General features: G+C 48.5%; 1 protein-coding gene across 7 annotated transcripts in view; it reads right to left on the reverse strand.

The window, feature by feature from the left end:
- Positions 1 to 21,742, reverse strand: part of nf1b (neurofibromin 1b) — a 113,995-nt gene that overhangs the window by 68,772 nt on the left and 23,481 nt on the right. For 6 of the 7 annotated variants that reach the window (XM_035432639.1, XM_035432640.1, XM_035432637.1 and 3 more), the window contains exons 7-23: positions 21,586 to 21,661; positions 20,188 to 20,345; positions 19,354 to 19,527; positions 16,665 to 16,793; positions 15,770 to 15,844; positions 15,499 to 15,630; positions 12,325 to 12,459; positions 11,137 to 11,250; positions 10,744 to 10,823; positions 10,471 to 10,594; positions 9,755 to 10,001; positions 9,328 to 9,401; positions 8,384 to 8,467; positions 4,325 to 4,666; positions 3,484 to 3,623; positions 2,506 to 2,628; positions 1,418 to 1,618 (exon numbers count right to left, since the gene is read on the reverse strand). In XM_035432639.1, coding sequence (XP_035288530.1) covers positions 1,418 to 1,618; positions 2,506 to 2,628; positions 3,484 to 3,623; positions 4,325 to 4,666; positions 8,384 to 8,467; positions 9,328 to 9,401; positions 9,755 to 10,001; positions 10,471 to 10,594; positions 10,744 to 10,823; positions 11,137 to 11,250; positions 12,325 to 12,459; positions 15,499 to 15,630; positions 15,770 to 15,844; positions 16,665 to 16,793; positions 19,354 to 19,527; positions 20,188 to 20,345; positions 21,586 to 21,661 — 2,408 coding nt within the window. The remainder of the gene's footprint in view (positions 1 to 1,417; positions 1,619 to 2,505; positions 2,629 to 3,483; positions 3,624 to 4,324; positions 4,667 to 8,383; positions 8,468 to 9,327; positions 9,402 to 9,754; positions 10,002 to 10,470; positions 10,595 to 10,743; positions 10,824 to 11,136; positions 11,251 to 12,324; positions 12,460 to 15,498; positions 15,631 to 15,769; positions 15,845 to 16,664; positions 16,794 to 19,353; positions 19,528 to 20,187; positions 20,346 to 21,585; positions 21,662 to 21,742) is intronic. The other variant, XM_035432636.1, reaches the window with a different exon arrangement.

Here is a 21,742-nt window from a genome sequence, read left to right on the forward strand (position 1 = left end):
CATTATATGCTATGTGTGCTTATACAAACTGATAACCATAAGTGAATTGCATTCAATTATTTAATAAAAATGGAAATTATTTAGTTTGTATATTGTAAAATATGTTTTCATTTTCAAGTATTTACAGAAACTTATGTTGTAATGTAAAAAAAAAAACATGTTGCGATGTAAAACACTGTCAATTATTAATAAAACCAAGTTTCTGTTCATGATTTCCATTTTTATTTAATAATTAAATAATTGAATCAGCTAATGTCAAAATAATAATTGCACAATGTGCAAAATGCATGGTGCGGAAGTTTTGAGGGGCGGAGGCACAGCCATTGCTCCTGATATTTTGCAAGGAACTTCTGGGGGGCATGGACTCGCTTCTTTTTAGTAGGTCTGCTGCTCTCTCTCTCTCTCTCTCCTTGTTAGTATCCTCGTCATCTGACGTCATGATTATTTTCTAACTGCAAGGCTGGTCAGGTGACTGGCTGCAATAATAGGAATTATTTGCTACGTTAGCAGTCTATAGTCAAACACCTTTGCAATGGTCACTTTGCTCCAACAGAGCGTGCGCGATTCAAAGTTTGAACAGGGAGTCTCCGTAGCGTTTGAGTTACTGCAGCTAAATTACTCCATCAGTTATTCACACGTCTCGTAACGAGGCTAAATCGTATGCGAGCTACTACTACGGCTAACTATATACACAAATTTATCTCATTAGGATATACCCCTTGAAATGCATCATCTCGTAAAGTTACCGAACATGTTTTAACGTTTTATATGTTAACATTACGGTCACATTTTTGTGCTTGATTTCCCATTTTACCTCTAGCAATGCAGCGTTACGCCTCGGTGGATAATAAAGTACCGCTGCGTATCAGTGGATGTTGAGTGGGTCGGGGAGGGGTTACAGAACCACAACCACAAGGTCGTAGCATCTGGTTCAATCTGAGGGATGCAGTTTCAATGCCGAATAAATGTACGGTATTGTTTTGTATTAATTGATTGTTTTCCGTAATAAAATTTTTTTTTGCGTAGTTTCAGCTGGCATTTCGTACCTGCGTATTTTGACCAAGAATTGCGTGGTTGGTACACAAAATGCGTGCAGGTTGGCAGGTCTGCACACACACTCTCACACACACACACCTATATAAAATGTAAACCTGCTGATGAGGGGCAGCAGTTGGAACACTTTGTGACTGCACGTTCACATTAACAGCTGTACCCTCGGACAAGGCACCATCCTCAAGTAGTCTTGGAAGCTGTGCTAGGTTCAAAACCATTACTGCACTCCGTATGCCTTCTAACTGAATTGGTTGCATGCACAGTCTTGATAATAATAAAATAAGTATGAATCCAAAGCCTTTACGCTCGTGTCCATAGAAGGCTGACTGATAAAGGGGGGGATTGTGGGAGGTGGAGTCCTTACTTGAGGAAGAGCTGGGACTTGGCCTCCATCAGCTCCACGCCGTCGCCCTCCTCTGGCTGGAGGGGCAGCCCGGCCAGCAGCGACACCACCGCCTCCATGCTGGCCTGGTCCAGGTCCCGCGTCAGGCACTTCACGTTATCGTCCGCCGCCTGGTTGGACGTCCCCATCACCCAGTCCGTCAGGTACTCCACCATCTTATTCCTGAGCGGGGAACACACGGGGTTACATTACATTACATTACAGGCGTTTAGCAGACGCTCTTATCCAGAGCGACTTACACAACTTTTACATAGCATTTTACATTGTATCCATTTATACAGCTGGATGTATACTGAAGCAATTTCGGTTAAGTACCTTGCTCAAGGGCACAACGGCAGTGTCTTACCCGGGAATCGAACCTGCGACCTTTCGGTTACAAGCCCAGTTCCTTACCCACTGTGCTACACTCCGTCCGTGCTGGGTTAACCAGCACCTGCGCCCCATCGCAGTCGGGACAGGCCCAAGGGCCGAACATCAAGGCCCGCGGGAGAACAGGCTATAAAAGCAGGAGGCCTGCTAACACCAGCTGTATATAGCCACATTAAAAGAGCAATTCAACGACTCCAAAGCCAGGGATACTTGGGTGCAAAAAAAAAAAAACTGACATCAGCAATTACATAACTGAGGATAAACTCACATTTAGTGTCCACTGCATTACGAGTGGACATCTAGAAGTCCACAGTACAGCATCCTAAAATTGAGAGTCCTCTTTAGGAATCTTTAGAACTCCAGTCTCAAGGTTGGTAAATGGTAAATGCGCTGCATTTATATAGCGCTTTTATCCAAAGTGCTTTACAACTGATGCCTCTCATTCGCCAGAGCAGTTAGGAGTTAGGGGTTAGGTGTCTTGCTCAAGGACACTTCGACATGCCCAGGACAGGTTGTGTCGCGCAGGGCATACGTTGGCGCTAAACGTTTTTCAGTCCCACTCCTACGGGACCCTGGTGGCACCACGCCATGCGGTAGATCCTCACGGGGTCCGTAGGGGGCAGCAGAGCGCCGAGGGAAATCTGGGGTGGGGCGGCGGTGTGAAAGGAAGGCACGCCCACCTGAACTTCATCTCCTGGCAGAAGGAGAGGTCGTCCCTGCGCTCCATCATCACCTCCACCAGCTGGCACAGCTTGGTCTTGATCTGGATGGCGTGCACCATGTTTCCCAAGATGCGCACGTACCTGCGGGGGGGTTGGGGGGGGGGGTGGGGGGTGGAGAGAGATGGAGATGGGTCACTCCATTACATTACATTACATTACAGGCATTTAGCAGACGCTCTTATCCAGAGCGACTTACACAACTTTTACACAGCATTTTTTTTACATTGTATCCATTTATACAGCTGGATATATACTGAAGCAATTTCGGTTAAGTACCTTGCTCAAGGGTACAACGGCAGTGTCCTCCCCGGGAATCGAACCTGCGACCTTTCGGTTACAAGCCGGTTACAGTTCCTTACCCACTGTGCTACACTCCGTCCTCAAAAAGATTATCTACCCTAGCTACACTCCAAAGGTTATCAGTGACTTATTGTACAGACTTCCCTATTCCACTAGGATTAAATCCAAGGCCCCCTCCTTCCTGCTTTAAAACCCACCAAAAATAGGAGCATTGGAGCTTTTGCTGAATCTCTTGAATCCAATGTGCCAAGGGACCAACAGATTTTGTAGCCAATCAGATGCAATGGGGATGATTAAGTGTACAGGCGGTGGTTTGGCACGTGGCACCGAGGTTAACACTCTACCCTCTCAATAATCGCTGTGTGAACCTTTAAACTCTGAGCGAATCATGACCTTGGAGTAATATCTGATCGAAAAAGATGAAGAAGTGCATAAAAGAAGAAGATATCAGGCAGCTCCTACAGCACAGTGTCCCCGTCGCTGTACAAGGGCACTGGTTTTCATTCCAGAGGGAAGCGAGTTCCCTACTTGCCCTGGCAGTGTCATGCCCAGACGCACACCGCTTTCCCCAGGAAGCCTCGGTCAGCCGCCGTCGGCAGAAGCGCCGCGGCGGGGAGCAGCGGGCTGGAGGCCTACCTGACCAGGTTGAGCATCATGGTCTCAATGCTGGCCTGCCCCAGGTGCTCAGAGCTGCCCTCCGTGTGGTTATCCAGCAGGTTCTTCATGATGGCGATGGTCTGCTCCACAAACTGAGTGTTGGTGTCATTTATGGGCACCTACGGAGAAAAAATTTTTTTTTTTCAATTATTTTTTATGATATTTTTTTTTTTTTTTTTTTTTGGACCGAACTGGCCGACCAATCAATGGTGTAACGTCATCAGTCAGCCACTTGTCACGTGGAATGAGTTGCCTTTGACCATCAAACAGGGCTTGGACCTATACAGTTTTAAGGTGAACGTTAGGAAATGGCTCCTAGAAAAACTCCAAGAGTGAATTCAGGAGACTGATAGTGGAGGGAGGGTTCCTGTTTCTGTGTATGTACAATCTGTACATTTTGTAAGATATTTTATTAACAATGTTGAATTTTGTTTAGTTTTACTTTTAATGATGTAGGCTAATGATAATAATGTTTATGTATATATTATGTGCTGAGACCAAGGATCACAATGGAAATAAGTCTGTGACTTTTTGTGCTATCCTTGATAATTTTAGGATGCATGACTTGCTGTAACATGCGTTTTAGTAATTGTCAAATAAACTAAACTAAACTAAACACTCAGTCACAGACATGTGTGGTGTAACTTCCTCAGTTACTCAGTCACTCAGTCACAGACATTCGCGTTTATAGGGCTGGCCCCCCTGCTGTTGCGGTCCAGCCGAAAAAAAAAAAGAAAAAGTAACACTTAAAACTTATTTTCATCTGAGGACAGTGCTTTTTGGGAGCCGGGGCGAGGGGGGCGTGGCGAGCGGCTCTCACCGGGCCCTGCGCGTCGAAGAAGCGGCTGATGCTGTTCTTCAGCTTGTTGAAGAGCATGGGGTAGAGGGCGGGGCTCAGCTCCAGCCCCACCAGGTCCTTGACGTTGGTGCGGATCTGCAGGCCCTTCTCGTGGCTGCACACCATGAGCGACAGCAGCCGGTCCAGGAACTTGCTGAGGGGCGTGTCCACGTTGCCCTCGCCGGAGCCCATGGACACCATGGAGCCCTTGCGCTCGCTCAGGGGGCCCATGGGCGGGCTGTAGGTGGCCAGGCCGGGCATGCTACGCTGCTGCAGGCACACGCCGCCCAGGGCGCACAGGAAGCCCGTCATGTTGATCCACTCCTGCGCCAAAAAAGTGGAGCGTTACCCGGGGCGTTAAAACCCCCCCCCCCCCCCCCCCCCATACTGTACGAGGCACGCACACGCAACCGCACACGCAACCGCGTGAACACACACAGGGACGCTACACACGCACCATCAGACACGCTCGCGCACACCCTCTCTCTCTCACCCACACTGCACAAGGACAAGACGTCAGCCAATCCACAGGCAGAAAGTACTGCACGAGGCACGCACACGCACACGCAACCGCGTGAGCACGCAAACTCGGGACATGCGTGTGAGCACGCACGTGCACCCGTGCACGCGCTCTCTCTCTCTCTCTCACCCACACAGCACAAGGACAAGACGTCAGCCAATCCACAGGCAGAAAGTACTGCACGCACTGGGGCTGGGGATGTACTGTACCGCAATGATAATCATCCAGTACAGTAATGACCATCGCCTCCGTGAACTGTTCGACTTGCTTTGTGTCTGTTTCTCTTTAATTATACTTCATGCAACACTAGTACACATTCTAATTTCAGAGGTGGCGGGAAATGGTTCTGGGGAGAAAAGCCTCAGCGCTGACATCCATTAAGAACGTGCAGTCACGCGATGCTCAGCACTTGCAGACGGCAAAAAAAAGCAGAACGAGAAAAACGAAAGCGCGCGGACTGAAACCCTAGCCGCAGGACGTCGTGGACAATGTGCATCCCTCGCTCGTACGCGAGGCCTTCTAAGAAAGTAGAGCATTTAGACAATGAACAAGAAGCACGGTACGTCACAGAAAGTTCAATTGTTGGGAGTGCAGGATCCGTATAGTTCGCCTTCTGTGCTTCAGCTGAAACGGAACGGTCAGGCGGGCGAACTTCCTGATAATAGCAAACCACGACTTGTAAAACTGCATGACTAATTGGTAGTCATATTTCAATGGGAAGGTGAATTCAGAAGTTAACCATACACAGGTCTCAACATTAAGGAGCTCCCACTGGCCCAGGACCATGGTAAATGGTAAATGGACTGCATTTATATAGCGCTTTTATCCAAAGCGCTTTACAATTGATGCCTCTCATTCACCCATTCACACACACACGCACTCACACACACACCAACGGTGAAAGGCTGTTGCCATGCAAGGTACCAATCAGCTCGTTGGGAGCAATTGGGGGTTAGGTGTCTTGCTCAGGGACACTTCGACACATCCCAGGGCGGGGGATTGAACCGGCAACCCTCTCCGACTGCCAGACAACCGCTCTTACCTCCTGTCGCCACATTACGTTATGTTGTACCGCTCTTACCTCCTGAGCTATGTGTCGCCCCTGTGACCAATATGAGATTTGTTCGGGCGAGTTGATTGATCCCTCGCTTTCCCCAATCGTACCCGCACCCTAAATAAGCATCTTATTTGGGTCGAGGAGAAAGAGATGTTTTTTTTTACCGAAGAGCGTTAAGGAAAACTGCGCAACGACTTATTTCTGTACCGACGCTTGCTTATCAATCACGAATGTTACAGCTTGACCATTCCTTAATGTTTGTACCAAAGATTTCATTTAAATAACCAACTTTACAGCCGTCCTTTCCCAACCGAAACTATCTCATCAATAACTAACGTTACAGCTTAATAAATCATTCATTTTTGTACTGACGCCTCCTTACCACAACCTAACCTTTTTGCAAAGCCATATGGATTCAACGGGAGCTCTTCTGTGCTTACTCACCTGTGTTCTTCTTTAAAACCACGGACAGGTTTGCTAATGATATTTCACGCATTGCATAGCTATGTTATGGTGCTGCCCTAACAAAGTGACAGACTGGTAAACCTCCGGTTGAACGATTGAATCCCGCCTCGTCCTCAGGAAGATAATTTACTCTTTTACACTAACGTTCTCTTACGCTTATATTTGCTCACTCATGGCCACCCATATGCATTTCATGACAGCAAATGTATTCCTTTTATTAAAAAGTTACACCAGTTCACAGCTATGCCATTTCTACTAACTGCATTTCTTCACTTGGTTACTGTACAAAACCTTCTTATCAGCAAACGCCACGTTTCTACATTCATGTTACCTCGCCCTGTTCTCTATCTAGCCACACAGCAGTGCAATAGATTTCACACGTTACTTAACCCCCCACTTTAACAGCTGGCACTTTATAGCGACTGTTATATATACCGTTCGATAAGGAATATAAGCTCGCTCATGGTCACTCCATTTACTTCGCACTATACTCCGTAATCATGTCAACCTTCACCTACATGCCCATTCTGCTAAAAACATATTGTTTCAACTACGCTATTTCATAATTTCATCCTAATTTCTCTCACACTGTTGTTATTTTCTCATATGTAAAGCCTGCTGGGACATATGCGTCTGCTCCTATTCTCCACTATCATGTTTTCCGGTTCTAGTTTAGCAAAACAGCGAAGAGGATTCCTACCTGCAGATAAGCCTATCAAAATGCCTTATAAACCTTACAAACACTAAAAGTGCATCTCCACGAAATAACAGACAGCGGAGCAGGACAGAAGGCTACACAAGTTGCGACCTAGGGAGTTATAATTCTACGGGCTTGCTGATTCTTTTGTCAGTCAAGGCTCATTGGATGGACGTCAAATCCGTGAGTACATACACTGGCCATATTTCATATGCGTTTCTGATACGTTTTACACTTATACGCCACCGCACCCTTTTTTCACAGCCACTGTTTTACATATATAGCAAACCGAAACTGCTAAACAGTACACGCTCATCAGACTGTACAAATTCACACAAGGATAGCCATAATCCACAACCGTTTCTTACAGTGTCACTTCGCATTTCTCACTCTCATAATAAAGTCACTTGGCCATTGAAAGAATTGAGGAAATATTGGGTAGCATTGCTTTGAAATACATCTTATGTCATTTCGGTGAGGCAAGATAGCCTATATTGTTTGTAGTACCGTAACTTGGCGTCATTTTGATATCAATACTTTTGAGTAACTTGGCATTTTTGTACGTTGAAAACGTGTTTTTTATGAGATCTTTGTTTACTGCAAGAAAGCTAATGAAGTAGCTAGATATTCGCAGTCTTATCGGTATAGGACAATTGTTTTATCCTCTGTCAAACTGCAAGCATCTCGCCTGTAAACTCAAAGTCCCCAGGCAAAAAACATTTTGCATCTGCGATTGGCCTAAACCAAAAGATTTACAGCTTGTCCATAATTTGCTGGGGCGACTGGCAGATTTTCAGTTTTAATAAAGGACATTTTTGCAACCAGGGCTGTAGATTGGCATTTTGACACATTTTTATAAAAATAGTCTGTACTCTTCTTAAGGTGGTTATACTTCTTTTGGCAGCTGGGCAGATGGAAATGCAGGCGACCTGGGCCAAGTAGAACACTGTCCTTAAAGTCGAGCCCTGATATAATTATGGAACTTGGAAATGGGTAGAGGTGTTTGATTCAGGGAGCTGGATCTATGCTTAAACTTAGGTAAGAGTTAGACCCTTCAGTTTTTGCTAATCACAGTCAGAACAGGGCATACAACTTTTATCACGCCCGCCTTTTATCATGTTCGTGATTGCTTTTCTGATGCTCAACTTGTTGTTCGTTGCTTGGCTCGTCCACTTCATGTTGTCCACTACAAATGTCCCAACAGCGTCGTTTTTGCAGGCCACAAGCAAATGCTACGCAGTAGAATAATGTCATCTGCATGCTCTCAGTGTGATGATAGGGGATTCAGGGGGCCATGCTTACCTGCCCATCCTCGATTTTGGTCTTTGGATGATTAAGAATTAATTTAGTGGCATGCTCCCACTTTGCATGTGTGTCCTCCCAGGCCTGTGGAAGAAAAACAGCACTCCTGAGAAGAGCCTCTCTCACCCATGTGAATCAGCCGACTGGAACCCTCTCACTACTGCGGAACCCTCTCACATTACCACAGAACCCTCTCACATTACCACAAAACCCTCTAACATTACCGCAGAACCCTCTCACATTACTGCAGAACCCTCTCACTACTGCAGAACCCTCTCACATTACTGCAGAACCCTCTCACTACTGCAGAACCCTCTCACATTACTGCAGAACCCTCTCACTACTGCAGAACCCTCTCACATTACCACAGAACCCTCTCACATGAGCTAGGTCAGTGAGTTAGTCTCATTACCTGGAAAATAACTCGCACACGGAACCACATGACAGTCAGGAAATGCACACAATTCATCCCATTGAGTGTACTGTTCAATGCAAAGGGTTAACTATCTAAGCCTCACAAAAAAGAGAAGGATTCCGAACATGACAGGGAAGTGATTCTTCATATAAACTCACATTTGCATTAGACATGGAACTCACACAAAAGCATCTGCAACATATGAAAAACCAGATATAGGCTTCCTCCATATCAACTGAGCAGTTTTCCTGTTCTTCTTTTCTAATGTCTGATGTAAAGCACTCTGAATTACATTTCGTGTAAAATATGCCATACAATAAGCTTGCCTTGCCTTCAGATAAGGGATTTTAATGCGTGTACAAGGTACTGTGTCTAATCGAGATGACCAGTATCAAGCGTGACACGCAGCAGCTGACTGGGTCAGCTCTGGACAGGTTTTACGGGCCACACACACTCGAGTGCGCAGCTGGACAAGCGTCTGCGCAGCTGGACAGGTGTCTGCGCAGCCGGACTGCGCTCCCGTGCTCACCTCGGTGTTTCCAGCGGTGGGGTGCTCTATCCTCCTCAGCAGCGCCATCACTCGCTTCTGCAGGGCGGTGCGACCTGCGGGCACACAAGCACACAGCCCGTTCAGTAACGGCCTCTCCGAGCCCTCAGGACCGCACCCATCCTCAGCCGCATTCGCGCAGCGTTGCTCTGCCCTCTAGTGGCAGTCCAGCAGATGACAGGTTGAATGTTTCATCTCGTTTCAGTACGAGGGACACAACAAGAAATGCCAGATCTATGCAGGCAACAGCAACATATTTCATCTTCTTTTAAAAAAAGAGGACTTAAGTAAAGGGAAAGTCTATATAAGGAAGAAAACCGTTTCCTAGACACCACTAATGTGCGAAATATAAAATCGGCGCAAACACACGAGACGACGATGACGATGACGGCGGTGACTGATTACAGACCTGTGGACATCATGTTGCTGACGGAGGCGAACTCGATGAAGGTGTTGTAGTTGGGCAGGATGGTCTGGACGGGCACCTCGTCCACGCCGCAGCGGATGTCCGCTTCCTCGCACAGGTGGCGGAAGCAGGACATGGCCACCAGCACGGCCTCCATGTCGGGGCTCCACAGGAACATGTAGAGGCAGACCTCCAGCTTGGTCTGCGCCTGCCTGCAGATGGGGATCCCGCTTCCCATGGTGGCGCTCTCCTGGGGGGGGAAGGGGGGTTGGGGGGGGCGGGGGGGCACACACGTGTGACTGGTCTAGACCGCATGATCAATCAATGCTCCTACCCCAGGGTGCATCACAACAGATACAGTGATGGCCCCTTGTGGTACTCTATGACTACAAGAAGACACCAAAACTGCATTACCCACAATGCTCATGTTGTTCCTATGTAACGGTCACCCCTCCCTCCCAAAGGACATCAGATTCTAGCAAATTTAAAAATATATATTTTGTACAACACCTTAGGAAATTGTAATGTTGGTTCTTGATGCTAACAAAAAATAAGCTCACCCCTGACATTTGCCATCTCACAGCACAAAGGTATTTGACTGCAAACTCCAAGAAAAGGATCCTTTCTCTGACCTTTACGAATGCAAACAGTAGAAATGCCTCTCTTTGGCATGCCAGTGAGACACTAATGCATATTACATTTCCCACAATGCTCCTCACCTTGTTCCTGAGAAGGAATTTGTTCCTGCAGATGAGGATCTCCCGCAGCCACTTGAGAATCTCTGTGCTGTTGATCATCTGGTGTCCAATCAGCTTCTTACAAATGAAGAACAGGACCTGGGAGCTACACAGACAGCAGCCATCTAAGCTATGACATCACAATCAGCAGAGTAACACGCCACCTCTCCACGCTAAGCACAGGGTCCCCACTCGCACGCACACACACACACACACACACACACACACCCTCTCACTCTGCACAGCTCCTCCTACCTGATGTCCCAGAAGGTCTCGATGGGAGCGTCTGGATTCCACAGCTCAATGATTTCCGGCTGATGTAAGACTAACAAAGCCTGGCCAACAAAAGGCAAAGAAAGAAGCTCCATCAGTAACAAGGTGAAGACGCTGAACTGTGCATGAAAGACATTGTATTTAGTGTTTGTTCAACCAAGCAGGTCAACAGAGAGCTCAGTTCTCTATGGCAGTGATGGCCTGGGTTGTGGGTGCTATGCAAGGGGTATCGTGGCCTAATAGAAACAGAGCTGGTTTTTGGGAATGTTGTCAGGACACCAGGGTCAACAGCTGTCCTCTTTCACAAGGTGCCATGGGATCTTTTAATGACCCCAGAGAGTCAGGACCCCAGTTTAAGCGTCTGACGGGTCTCACCTCCATGGCCTCCTGAGCGATCTCCCCCATGCTGGCCAGAGGAACCAGCTGAACCAGGCCTATGATCAGCTCCACTGTGCTGCTCTGGATCTCCTGGCCCTGCTTACCGGGGTTCTGCAACACCGTGCACACACACACACGCACACACACACGAGCACGGGTACACACACACACACACACACACACACACACGCACACACCCGCACACACACACACACACACACACATGCACACACACACACACACACACACACACGCGCACACACCCGCACACACACACACACACACACACACACATGCACACACACACACACGCACGCACGCACACGCACACACACACACCCGCACACACACACACACGCACACACACACGAGCACGGGTACACACACACACACACACACACACACACACACATGCACACACACACACACGCACGCACGCACACACACACACACACGCACGCACGCACACGCACACACACCCGCACACACCCGCACACACACACACGCATGCACACCCACACACATACACACCCGCAAAGAAAACACGCTCAGTCCAGTTTCCATTTCAAAGCGGTAAACAAGTCCACACAGGCCACACGTACAAAAAGAGGGGAACCTCCTCTCTGACTTTCCTACACCACCATGAACAGGCAGGCTATCATACTGCACAAGGATCTGAACTGCAGGGACATGTTAAACAGACCAGTACAGTCCTGCTCACGCTGTGAAACTCAGCACTGACCAACACAGAGCTCACAGCCAAGCTAACCGGCCCCTCAAAAGCAGAAATAATCCTAACGCTGGGATAATCTGAGAAAATCTCACCCAGTCAAGCGGCTCAAACATAATCCCTTAAAACAACTGAACAAAACCCCCCCAAAAAAAAACAAAAGCACACTGCAAATTTACACTAGCCAAGAGAGGAAGTATAACCTAGGCCACACTAATAAGTTAAAAAATGTAAAAATACAAGCTTTGGGCCTTGTCTAGAAAATCAGATTGATTTGGCACAGCTTTTCTCTCAACAGACATGTTAAAACAGGGAATCTGGGTGAGAAATGGCACAGTTTCCATCTCAACCGCATCATTCCATAAATTCTCATTTCCACCCAAAAGGTAAAAACATTCCAAAAACAAAAGGAAGGCATGAGAGGACTCTCTGGCTGTGGTTAAGACGGTACTCACGTGCAGCATGAGTTTGGGGTCGGCGTGGATCAGCTTGACTATGGCCAGCAGCAGGTACTTGTAGCTCCTGGTGTCCAGGTCCGTCGTCTTCTCTTTGAATTTAAGGCTGGTCATTTTCTCTTTAAAGGTGAGACTCTGAGAGAGAGAGAGAGAGGGAGAGAGAAAGAACAAAAAAAAGAGGAGAAAGGAAGGGGTGGGCGGAGAGAAAACAAAGGGGAGGGTGGGGTGGGGGGGGGGGAGAGAGTGAGAATTATTTACGGTTGAATGTTTCCGCTGGAGGAGGAGACGGTGGGGTGAGGGAGTGTGCGGGAGGTGGGGTTCAGAGACAGGCAGTAAAGGGTTAACAGACACACACAGGCCTCAGGTCTTCACTTCCCGTCGGCTCCACAAACTGCGTTTCGGGTCCGCAAAGCCCAAAATAGAGAGAGAGACCCACGGTGAGGGGGGGGGTGGGGGTGAGAGGGGCGCGGTCCCAACACGCCGCAGAGTCGCGGGACGCTCCTCGGACAAGAGCGCCGTCTTACGGGCGTCCCGGCCGCTCGGCCACGAAACAGGAAGCGGGGGATACGAGACAGGAAGTGCGCAGCCTGCGCCCGGAACGGGCCCAGACCGCGCCGTGGTTCCGCCATAGCCTGGCTTACACCCCAGTGAGCCGGACAGAAAAAAAAAAAACCCATAACTCATAACTCAAAAAAACACATGCCGGGAAAAAACAGCAGTGCCAATCAAAATCATGGGCACGGAGGCTCTCAGAACTCAGAAATCCGCTGAATCCACCTCCCGCGGGACCGCGGTCACGTTCAAATAAGTCACAGGTCAGGACTTTAACTCCATACACTGGGACAGTGTTCCCCACCAGAAGGAGAAAGGTCCAAAGCTCAGCTCATCAAGTCCGTCATTTCCCCTCCACAACAAGACCAAGCTCCCGCATCCAGTAAAATGGCGGAATAAAGCCAAATTCAAAGTCGCCACTTCTTCCTCCACCTCATATCCGTGCGCCCCGTCCCATCTCTGCTGCAGTGTCTGCCACAGACCGTTGGTCTCATCTCAAGGCTGCAAGTAGTTCCATCCGATAGACAGAATCCAGACATCACAACAGCGAGCAGCGAATCAGCCAGAGGGGCATGTGGGTCCACAGCACACCACCACGTCCAGGGGGCCGGGCTCTCCGACCATGACTGTGCGCTTTTACACGAAGCCTTCCGAGCCCAACGGACTCCAGGAGTGACCTATCACCGCACGGCTTCCGCTTGGGCCGCAAGCCCACACACACACACTGACTCGGCTGCCTGCGCTCAAGGGTGAAAAAGGACCCCCGCCAAGCCACCCTAGAGGCAGCACAGGAAAGGAGGGCAGAGACTTGGCTCCCTTGCGCCCCCTGGTGGCCACACTCCAGTCCGCAGGTGGCGGAGGAGGCTGACCCGTTAACGTGATCCGAAACCCAGGCGACCCTGCTGCCCCGCTTTTCCCCTCCTCAACGTTTGGAGTGCGTTCCACAGAACAGTGCGCATATCAAAAAGACGCACGGCGCCACCTAGGGGAGACACAGCGTAACTTCCACCTCAGCACAAATGTGGAAAAACATGCCACTGATCGGGGGACGGGCGGGGGGGGCTGGGGGGGAGGGGAGGGGAGGGGGGGCAGATCAAAGCAGGGGGGGCACAGAGGGTTCCGATCCAAGCCGTCACTCCGCAACACAAGGCACCGGCAAAACCGAAACATTCCCGGAGAGGAGAAACCACAGCGTAAAAAAATAAATTCAATTAATCAAACAAAAGGCTACAAAGCATGCTACAGGAGCCAGCACAAAGCCAGCTGACATGAGAGAGAGAGAGAGAGAGAGAGGAGGGCGTGTGCACGCTTTGACTGACCACAGAAAAGGCCAATGACAGGGGCTCTTTCCTGTGGCAGCTGGGGGCTGGGGGAGGAGTCACACAGTACTTACGTACAGCGACAGAGGCCCACTGCCATGCAAAACAGTGACTGGCTGGCATCTGATGGACGGGCGGTAAAAAGAGCGGGGAGGGGAGGGTGAAAATAAGAAGCAGACAGAAGACAAAGCACCATGGAGTCAATTCCGTCAGAGAGCAGGAACCTGAGCAGAGCAGCACGTCGCAAAAAAAAAAAAATGAGCACCTTCTGTCACCCCACAAAGCCATCAGGCCAGAGTGTGAAGTGCGGGGAAAAGGAAAGACTGGACCCCCACAGCTCTAGCATCGCACACCTCTCCCCAGTCCCTACCCTCCTCGACAAAAACGGCAGAGGACACGACCTTTGGAAAGCCAGACTGGAGCATGACCACCAGAGGGCGCCTGTGGCCCAGTCATCCAGTCCACGGGGGGAAACACACAGTAGGGTTTATACACCCCTCTGTTGGGACACCTGCAGATAAGGTGAGAAAGCCTTGGGCTCTGACTCATAAAGAAACGAGCTGTTTCCTCAGGGAGGGGGCGGAGTCTGTCACACGCCTCCAGTGATTGGACCTTAGCGTGGCCTGAGGTCACAGCGTCAGAACCTCACGGTCCAATCAAACAGCCACATGCCTATCAGCAGCATCATATGTCTTTCTGTCTGAACGTGTGTATGTGTGTATATGTGTGTGTGCATGAGACTGTGTGTGTGTGTGTATGTGTGTGCATGCACATAGGTGTGTGTGTGTACGTGAGTGCATGCGTGTAGGAGGGTGTGTGTGTGTGTTTGTGTGTGTGTATATGTATGTGCGTGCATGCACGTAGGTGTGTGTGTGTATGTGAGTGCATGCATGTAGGAGGGTGTGTGTGTGTGTGTGTGTGTGCGTGCATACGTGTTTGTGTGTGTGTGTGTGTGTGCACGCATGCGTGTGTATGTATGTGCATATGTGTGTGTGTGTGTATGTATGTGCATGCATATGTTTGTGTGTGTGTGTGCCTGTGTGTGTGTGTGTGTGTGTGTATGTATGTGTTTGTGCATGCGTATGTGTGTGTGTGTGTGTGTGTGCACGCATGCGTGTGTTTGTGTGCGTATGTCTGTGCATATGTGTGTGTGTGTGTATGTATGTGCATGCATATGTTTGTGTGTGTGTGTGCCTGTGTGTGTGTGTGTGTGTATGTGTTTGTGTATGTATGTGCATGCGTATGTGTGTGTGTGTGTGTGTGCTGTGTATGAGAGGGGAGAGGCATTTGGCCTCAGACTCACCGGTGTCATGCGCAGGGGGGGGTGTGTGCTGTACCCCTGCATCACGCGGCCCAGCGTCTCTGAGAACATAGTGCGCAGCTCGCCGGAGTACGTGTACACCGCGTCAATCTTGGGCCACCAGTCCAGGGGAGACTACAGGGAGCGAGAAGGGACAAAATTCAAAAGCCATTTTCTGGGTTCAGATCTGGGGTGCAGCAGGGGGGTTGTGGAGAGACATTGATGTGATGTGTGTGTGTGTGTGTGTGTGTGCGTGCGTACGGTTGGCTCTTACATTAGTGATGATCCGGTGCAGGGAGTTGACCAGGACAAAGTGGAAGGTGGGCGGGGACGAGGAGGCCAGACACACCTGTGAAAGGAGCAAAGAAGTGATGATGAGATCAAAGTTCATCCATAAATACAATCTATTATTTTTATATAAAAATTAGCATTGTGTGGTAAGCTGCATTTTTATCAAACGAAACTGCCAGAGGTAAAACATTTGCTCATTTTAATACATTTGAGGTATGTATTTTTATTCATATTGAAAAAGTTTGGATAATACTTTTCTGTAGAAAGTAAACCTAGAGAGAGTTTCAAATCAAGCTACCCGGATCAATCACTTGTATCCATGGTTAATTATTCTTTGAGTAAATAGGTGTAAATTATATTAAAATAATGTGACTGTTCAGTCATTATTAATGTTTATTTTTGCAGATATTAAGAGCAGGTACAGTTTTGTTGAAAATGGCAATAACAATAGGAAAGTATTAGTGAACAGGAGTTCATAAATTTCTACCATAAGCCTTGCAGCTTTGGCATTTGAACTTACAGCCATGACCTTGGTGATTACTGCAATTTAAATCAGGCTAGGCTTAACCGCAGGGTATTATACTAATCATGCAATCTGTTGTAAGAGTTACAGACCTTAAAGTGCTGGTGGTTGAGAGGGTTTTTGACTAACCTTAAAGTGCTGGTGGTTGTGAGGGTTTTTGACTAACCTTAAAGTGCTGGTGGTTGTTGAGAGGGTTTTTGACTAACCTTAAAGTGCTGGTGGTTGTGAGGGTTACAGACTAACCTTAAAGTGCTGGTGGTAGTTGTGAAGGTTACAGACTAACCTTAAAGTGCTGGTGGTTGTGAAGGTTCTCAACTAACCTTAAAGTGCTGGTGGTTGAGAGTTATTGACTAACCTTAAAGTGCTGGTTGTTGTGAGGGTTGATGCGGAAACAGGAAACGAAACAGTCGATCATGAGGTCCACGTCCGCGCTCTGGCTGCCCGCCCCGCGTGAGAAGGGTTTGGCTGGGTTGAAGAGCAGTGCCTGATGGGGAGGCAGGTGAGGTGCACAGTCAAAAATGGTTGCGAGTTCAACAGAACTGAACTGTGAGCACACTCCACGGAGTGCAACCTCGTTAAAAAAACTTGAGTGCCTGCATCAGACCTTGGTCAAATTTGACAAATACGGTTATCCTTTGACCACTATAAAGAATAAAACTCACAGGGCCAGATTTATGTTCATAAAACTCGGAGCACAAAATTCGGGGCCGATGGGGGAATGTTGGTGCATTTGCACTCTGCCTGAAATTAGCGTCTTATTTAATAAGGCTGCAGCTAATTACATAATCAGAGAATGGCACTGCCTACTATTCGCATTTTGCACATGAAGCAGAGCCTAAAAAGCTCAGTTCAAGAAAAAAAGAACTAAACACTCATGTTTAGTGTATTGAATCCACAGCAAAATGTCCAGTGTTAATTCAACTCTAACCAAGTTCAGATGAGTCCATTCTGGCCATAGTGGACTCAAATAAACTGAGCAAGAGTTTGTTTGAACACTGAACACTGTGCTGTGTATCTTCGTTGGATGTGGGGAAATTGATGTATCTTCTGGTGCCAAGTAAGAGCGTACCCAGCACTACGAGCAACGCGGGACAAAATGTGCACTGTGATTTTCCAGCTGTGGCGACGACTGCCATTTGAATGAATCCAGATGCAAAACAGGGCAATGCCGCATGAAGCTGGACTACTGCCGGGACGGAATGGAAACATAGTGCGAGAGGTCACAGGTCATCTTGTATTTCTCCCACAGGAGCAATTATTTCTACGGCTTGGTGTTAGTCACAGAAGGCGCAGGTGTCACAGATTCCACAATTTTCCACAAATTAAAAATTTTCCGTGATTTTTGAATGGCTGGCAACTATAAGGCAGCCTGCAGTCAGCTGTTGCAATCAAATGTTTGACGACTCCTGTCGACAGTGTTGATGCCGAGCGCTCCTGCTGTAGGCACTCAAAAGATTGAAACCTCGCAACATGTACCAAATCTATAAAGAAATAAAAACAAACACACAGTAACCCTGTTTATTTTTATTATAGTAATGCAATTTCAGCATGCTCCATATGCTTTTTGTCTAACAATGTTTTGTTAAAGGCAAAAGGTCTGCTCTTACCGTGATGGACAAACACAATTTAACGCATCAGCCTATCAGTGCAATGATTCGTATTATTTACCAGTACTACAACTGCACACTTAAACTTCAAGCACTTGTTACTGTTGCTACAGCTGCACATGTTATTTCAATCATTTCCCACAGCTGTCCATTAAATCTATTGGTTAACTTAATAAATTAAATTAATTTTAAAAGTTCATGTTTTCAAACAACTGATTTCTACCTTTTTTTCATTTTTCCATGATGAGACTGCTCTGTGACTTTAGCCAATAGTTCTTGTGACAAACGCCCAGCCTTCATTGCTTGCCTGCAATAATTATTAATAATAATAATTCATATGAATAATCTGTACCTTTTGATGAGTTTCTTGCTCAGGAAGTTGAAATAATGTGATTCTTGTAGTAAAGATTCTCTCAGTGCATCTAGGAGGACTATAACTGTGTCTCCATCTTGCATCTGTATTTACGTCTGCTCTTTAGAGGCGGAGAAATTTCAAGCAAAAATTTGACCCTCGTTAATTGTGGGAATTTTAGTAAATACAACGGAGCACATAATCAGTCACACTTATGATATCTCCGCCGCTTATTGGCGCGATCTTCCCTTAAGTGCAAACACGCACCTAGCAACGGCTCACCCGGATGACACGCATACTACTGCACTTCCAAACCCGAGTGGCTCTTTGAAACACAAGACGCACGTTTCTGGACCAGAACGCGTCATATCGGCTTCTGAAAACAGTCGCTAAAAGTTTTCGCGCTGACTACTGACGACACTACTACGGTGACAACGGCAGCGAGTCCATTTACCGGGAAGCGAACCCGAAGTGACTATCCATTCCAGAACGCACACTTTGTGGTAGACCTCCAGCGTCCCTCACACTTAGGAACAACACACTTTACGCTACCCAGAAACGCTATTTCCTTGTTCACGAACGAGGGGGAAATCACATATACGTCTTTAGTGGCTTATTTCACGCGTCGAATAAAAGAAAAGAAGAGCTCGAATGAGTAAGTTACCACGGGAACGGGAAGCGATTGGTGCCGTGGCTGATGAGGTGCACGTTCAAAAATGGTTGCGAGTTCAAGACAACTGAACTGTGAGCAAGCTCCACTGAGTGCAACCTCGTTTAAAAAAAAAAAAAACTTGAGTGCCTGCATCAGACCTTGGTCAAATTTGACAAATATGGTTAGACTATTCTTTGACCACTATAAAGAATAAAACTCACAGGGCCAGATTTATGTCCATAAAACTCGGAGCACAAAATTCGGGGCCAATGAGAGTACGTTGGTGCATCTGCAGTCTGCCTGAAATTAACATCATTTTTTTTTACTAAGGCAACAGCTAATTACACAATAAGAGAATGGTACTGCCTGCTATTCGCATTTTGCATATGAAGCACAAAACAGAGCGGGGCAAGCGGGTAGCGCGGTGGCTGACCTTGAGGTCCACGACGATGGACTGCACCAGGAGGAAGATGACGGAGTGGTCCTCCCAGTTGATGTAGGTGGAGGCCTTGCACAGCTTGACGCAGGCGATGGCCGCGCTCTCCGTCAGCTGCTTGCTGCACCCGTGGCCCTGCAGCGCCTTCCGCAGGTTCTCCAGGAACAGCTTCTGCAAGGAGAGCGGCCCCAAAAAAACCCACCTCAGCACGTCCCTGCAGTCTGCTGCTGTGCCCCCAATGCCTGTGTGTGGGCATGCGTGTGTAAGCTTATGTGTGTGTGTGTGTGTGTGTGTGTGTGTGTGTGTGTGTACCCTCAGCATGTCCCTGCAGTCTGGCGTACCCCAAATGCGTGTGTGTGTGGGCATGCGTGCGTAAGCCAGTGTGTGTGTGTGTGTGTGTGTGTGTGTGTGTGTACCCTCAGCATGTCCCTGCAGTCTGCCGTACCCCCAATGCGTGTGTGTGTGTGTGTGTGGGCATGCGTGTGTAAGCTTGTGTGTGTGTGCACGTGTGCGTGAGAACAATCCTGTGTGACTGTGTGTGCAGGTAAGCCTGTATGACTGTACGTGCGTGTACATGTGTATGCGTGTACGTGTGTGAGTGTGTGTGCGTGTGTGTGTGCGTACACATGGCAGTGTGTGTACATGTGTATGCGTGTACGTGTGTGAGTGTGTGTGCGTGTGTGTGTGCGTACGCATGGCAGTGTGTGTACATGTGTATGCGTGTACGTGTGTGAGTGTGTGAGTGTGTGTGCGTGTGCGTATGCATGACAGTGTGTGTACCGTGTGGGGTGTGCCTAGCATTGTGTAAGCCTGCGTGTGTTTCCGTCGCACCTTGTTGACCTTGCTCTCCTCCACCGTCTCCCGGGAGATGTCCTGCGTGATGTTGGGGCACAGGATGAGCAGGATGATCTGCAGCGGCCAGACCGCCGCCTTCCGCTTGGCGCTCTCCGCGAAGCTGTCCACCAGGTCGAACAGCTTCTCCGCGCAGTCTGGAGGGGGCAGAGGCCAGCGCGCAGACACGGTCACGGTCACGGTCACCACACACACACACACACACAGCTTATTCAGGGCCCACTGACACAGCAAGAGTTCTACATTTTTGGCTGGACCGCAACAGCAACCCAACATTGGTTGGCCGGAGAGGTCCAGCCATATACTAGGTTTTGACCTGGTCTTGTTCAAATGAGGTTGCCATGGTATCCCCACCTGGGACTGTTACATGCTCTACTACACACACCCCCCCCCCCCTTTAGCGTGTGTGGTCTAGGGCTCAGAGCACCGGGACACTGAGGGCTCTAAACCCCTGGGTGGTGCTCTGCGGTTCTACTTCTGCTGCTAGCCTAACAATAACTCCACAAAAAGACCTCACACAGCAGCTGCAGCTAGTGGGATCGACTGCCACACGAGAGGTGAGGGCAGAAACATTACAGGCATTTAGCAGACGCTCTTATCCAGAGCAACTTACATTGTATCCATTTATACAGCTGGATGTATACTGGAGCAATGCAGGTTAAGTGCCTCGCTCAAGGGTACAACGGCAGCGTCCTACCGCGGAATCGAACCTGCGACCTTCAGGTTACAAGACCAACTCCTTAGTCATTATACTACACTGCCGCCTATAACACTGCACTATATAACAACTACAGCCAGCAGATAATCTCCTGTAAGTTCTGTAACTATCCTTCTTCAATTAGAACTAGCCGGGTTGGGCTGGGCAATGCTTAGTCAGATACAGACAAACACAAGTTTGTCACAGAGGAAATCTGAGCGTGGTGGAGCTCAAGTGGAGTTTTATCGGTCACAGGGCCAACTGTGGCCAGTAGCTACACAGGGCAACACACAATTGGCAATGTTCCATGTTTCATCACTCTCTGGCGACCCCTGCTGGTCCATCAGGCCCCAACAAACTGCACGTTAAAGCCCCATACGAAAGGGTCTTCCTCCGACTCCGCTCTGTGCGAGCTTAGCTGTCATCTGTGATGGGAAAGGGAGCAGACTGGTGGGGACGCCACGCGTTCCGCAGGAGAACCACACACACCTCTGCACTCTCCCAAATCGGCAGCGGGGGTTTCGCGCGTGAACGCGGCTGCGGTCGCAGATAATCGGCCAATCAAGGAGGGAACTGGACATGCTCAGCCCCGCGTTGTGTGCCGAAATTAAATTTTTTTTAAAAGAAGAAGCGGGAAAAAAAACGAGGTCTGTTTACTACCCCGGGGCTCCGACACTCACCCGCCATGTCCAACTGTGGCCGCTGGTACAGCATGGTGAACTCATCCGGGTAGTTCTCCACCCAGTTCCAGAAGGCCTGCAGCAAGAGGACACAGATGAGCGTACTGGGGACCCGTTTTCGCATAACTATGCACAGCAGAGAAATCTCTACACACAG

This window comes from Anguilla anguilla, chromosome 9 (genome assembly GCF_013347855.1).
Source record: "Anguilla anguilla isolate fAngAng1 chromosome 9, fAngAng1.pri, whole genome shotgun sequence".
Taxonomy (NCBI): Eukaryota; Metazoa; Chordata; class Actinopteri; order Anguilliformes; family Anguillidae; genus Anguilla; species Anguilla anguilla.